Source organism: Nestor notabilis, unplaced genomic scaffold, assembly GCF_000696875.1.
Source record: "Nestor notabilis isolate BGI_N333 unplaced genomic scaffold, ASM69687v1 scaffold21600, whole genome shotgun sequence".
Classification (NCBI taxonomy): Eukaryota; Metazoa; Chordata; class Aves; order Psittaciformes; family Psittacidae; genus Nestor; species Nestor notabilis.
In genome coordinates, this window is record NW_009911842.1 from 1 (window position 1) to 2,024 (window position 2,024).

Genomic DNA, 2,024 nt, shown 5'->3' on the forward strand with positions numbered 1-2,024 from the left:
TCAAGGTCAGGTTGGGCAGGGCTTGGAGCAGTGTGCTCTAGCAGAAGGTGACCCTGGCTGTGGCAGGGGGTTGGAACTGGATGAGCTTTAAGGTCCTCTCCAATCCAGCCCATTCTGGATCAGGCCTCCCTACCTTGGGAGAAGGGTGCCTGGCTCCTCCTGTATATCATCGTGTGTCTGTGCAAGCTCCTGTTAGGAGCCTGTTTGGGAGGGACAGCCCCCCTTCATTGACAGATGGTGGGGTCACGCTCCTGGGGACCAATTGCAGTACCATTTATTCCATGATTGAAATCCAAATACAAAATAAGGACCGAGGGAAAAAGAAGAGCACCTGACTAGGGAAGACAGCAGGACAGGACTGCCGTAGCCCAGCAGGTCCCGAGTGAGGGTGAGAGATGCTGCTGGCCCTGCTAGCTGGAGCCAGCTTGCTCTGCCTTGAGCACCTCGGTGATGGGAGGCTGGGGCTCCTCACAGGGTGGAGGTGCCTCATCCTGGGTCTTCACAGCTTGTGGCTTGGTCAACGTGGTGTAGATGGCCAGGGCCTGGAGGGAATGAGAGCACCATGGAGAAGAACAGAGGAGGGGACCAGACCCCACTGGGCTGTCACCTTCACACCCCAGCCGGCAAGAGACAGGGTCCCTCCAATCACACTAACCTGTGCGACCATGTTGGTGACATCGCCAGTGTTGGAGGGCAGCAGGAGGGTGTTGGAGTCTTTTGCAAGCTTGGAGAAGGCATTCACATATTGCTCTGCCACTGAGAGAGAGGCGGCGGCACTGCCATGCTGTGGAGACAGGGACAGGGCTCAGCACTGTGTCATGTACCACCAAGGGATCACCTGGACCCCCATCCCTGTCTGGTCACGGTCCCCAGGACAGCAAATCCCTTGCTCGCCGCTGCTGAAGTGCCCAAGAGAAAGCAAAGTGGTTCAACCCCAGCTGTGGTTCAACCTGCCCACACCAAAGCAGTGGCTGCCCCAGGGAGCCATCACTCACCTGCTGTGCCAGAGCAGCTGCCAGTAGTTGAATAGCCTCTGCCTTGGCCCTGGCCTTGACCAGCATGGCGTTGGCTTCTCCTGCAATGAACCACAGTAGAACGCATGTCAGAACTGCCACAAAGTGCTTGCAAGGAGAAAATCAAGGCAACTTCACGCATGCAAAAGCCTCCTCTTCCCCAACAGCAGCGTGGCTGTGCTCCTGCCACACACCTCTTGCTGCCCCAGGCTGCGGGGCAGCCACACACCCAGATTGAGGGCCCCAGCAGGGAAGGATCAGCGTGGCTGAGGAAGCCTGGCACGCAAGACACTGACGCGGTCTCTTCCCAGGACCATCACCCCTCAGTGCAGATGGCTATGGACCCCCACATCCTAGCCCAGGTGCACTACCAGCAGCTTTGTTGATCTGTTCAGCTTTCTCAGCTTCTGACGCCAGGATCTGGGCCTGCTTCTGCCCCTCAGCCACGTTGATAGCTGATTCCCGTGTCCCCTCCGACTCCAGCACTGTCGCCCGCTTGCGTCGCTCTGCCTCCACCTGTGAACACAGGTCAGACACCATGGCCATGCTGGGGAAATCCCACCCATGGGGCAAGAAAAAGAGAGTTTTCCCTCTTGTTCCAGACCACCCTCCCAGAAAGCCAAACCTGCATCTGCATAGATTCCTTCACACGTGGGGGTACATGGATGTCCTTGATCTCGTAGCGCAGGCACCGGATGCCCCAGCAGTCTGAAGCCTGGTTGATGGCATCCACAATGTTGGCGTTGAGGGACTCACGCTCCTGGCAGGCACAAAGGGAATGGCAGAGAGCAAAGAAGAGGTGCTTACGATGAAACACAGATCAGGAGGGAAACAGACATGCTCCCTCACAGGCCAAGGACAGCCAGAAAAACCCATCTCCACAGACATAAAGCAGCGTCACATGCTTCCCACATCTCTTGAAGGGGTCTCCATCTCCAAAGGGCGGGCAGTGACCCAAACTGAAATTGCTGCGATACAAGCATCTGGTTTAGACCGTGTTACACTCACTAC

At 57.0% G+C, this 2,024-nt stretch overlaps 1 protein-coding gene across 1 annotated transcript in view; it reads right to left on the minus strand.

Moving 5' to 3' along the window:
* Nucleotides 1-410: 410 nt before the first annotated feature.
* Nucleotides 411-2,024, minus strand: part of STOML2 (stomatin (EPB72)-like 2) — a 3,674-nt gene continuing 2,060 nt past the window's right edge. Inside the window, exons 5-9 of the mRNA XM_010016669.1 lie at nucleotides 1,639-1,773; nucleotides 1,385-1,529; nucleotides 996-1,075; nucleotides 656-784; nucleotides 411-542 (exon numbers count right to left, since the gene is read on the minus strand). Of these exons, the coding sequence (XP_010014971.1) occupies nucleotides 411-542; nucleotides 656-784; nucleotides 996-1,075; nucleotides 1,385-1,529; nucleotides 1,639-1,773 (621 nt within the window). The remainder of the gene's footprint in view (nucleotides 543-655; nucleotides 785-995; nucleotides 1,076-1,384; nucleotides 1,530-1,638; nucleotides 1,774-2,024) is intronic.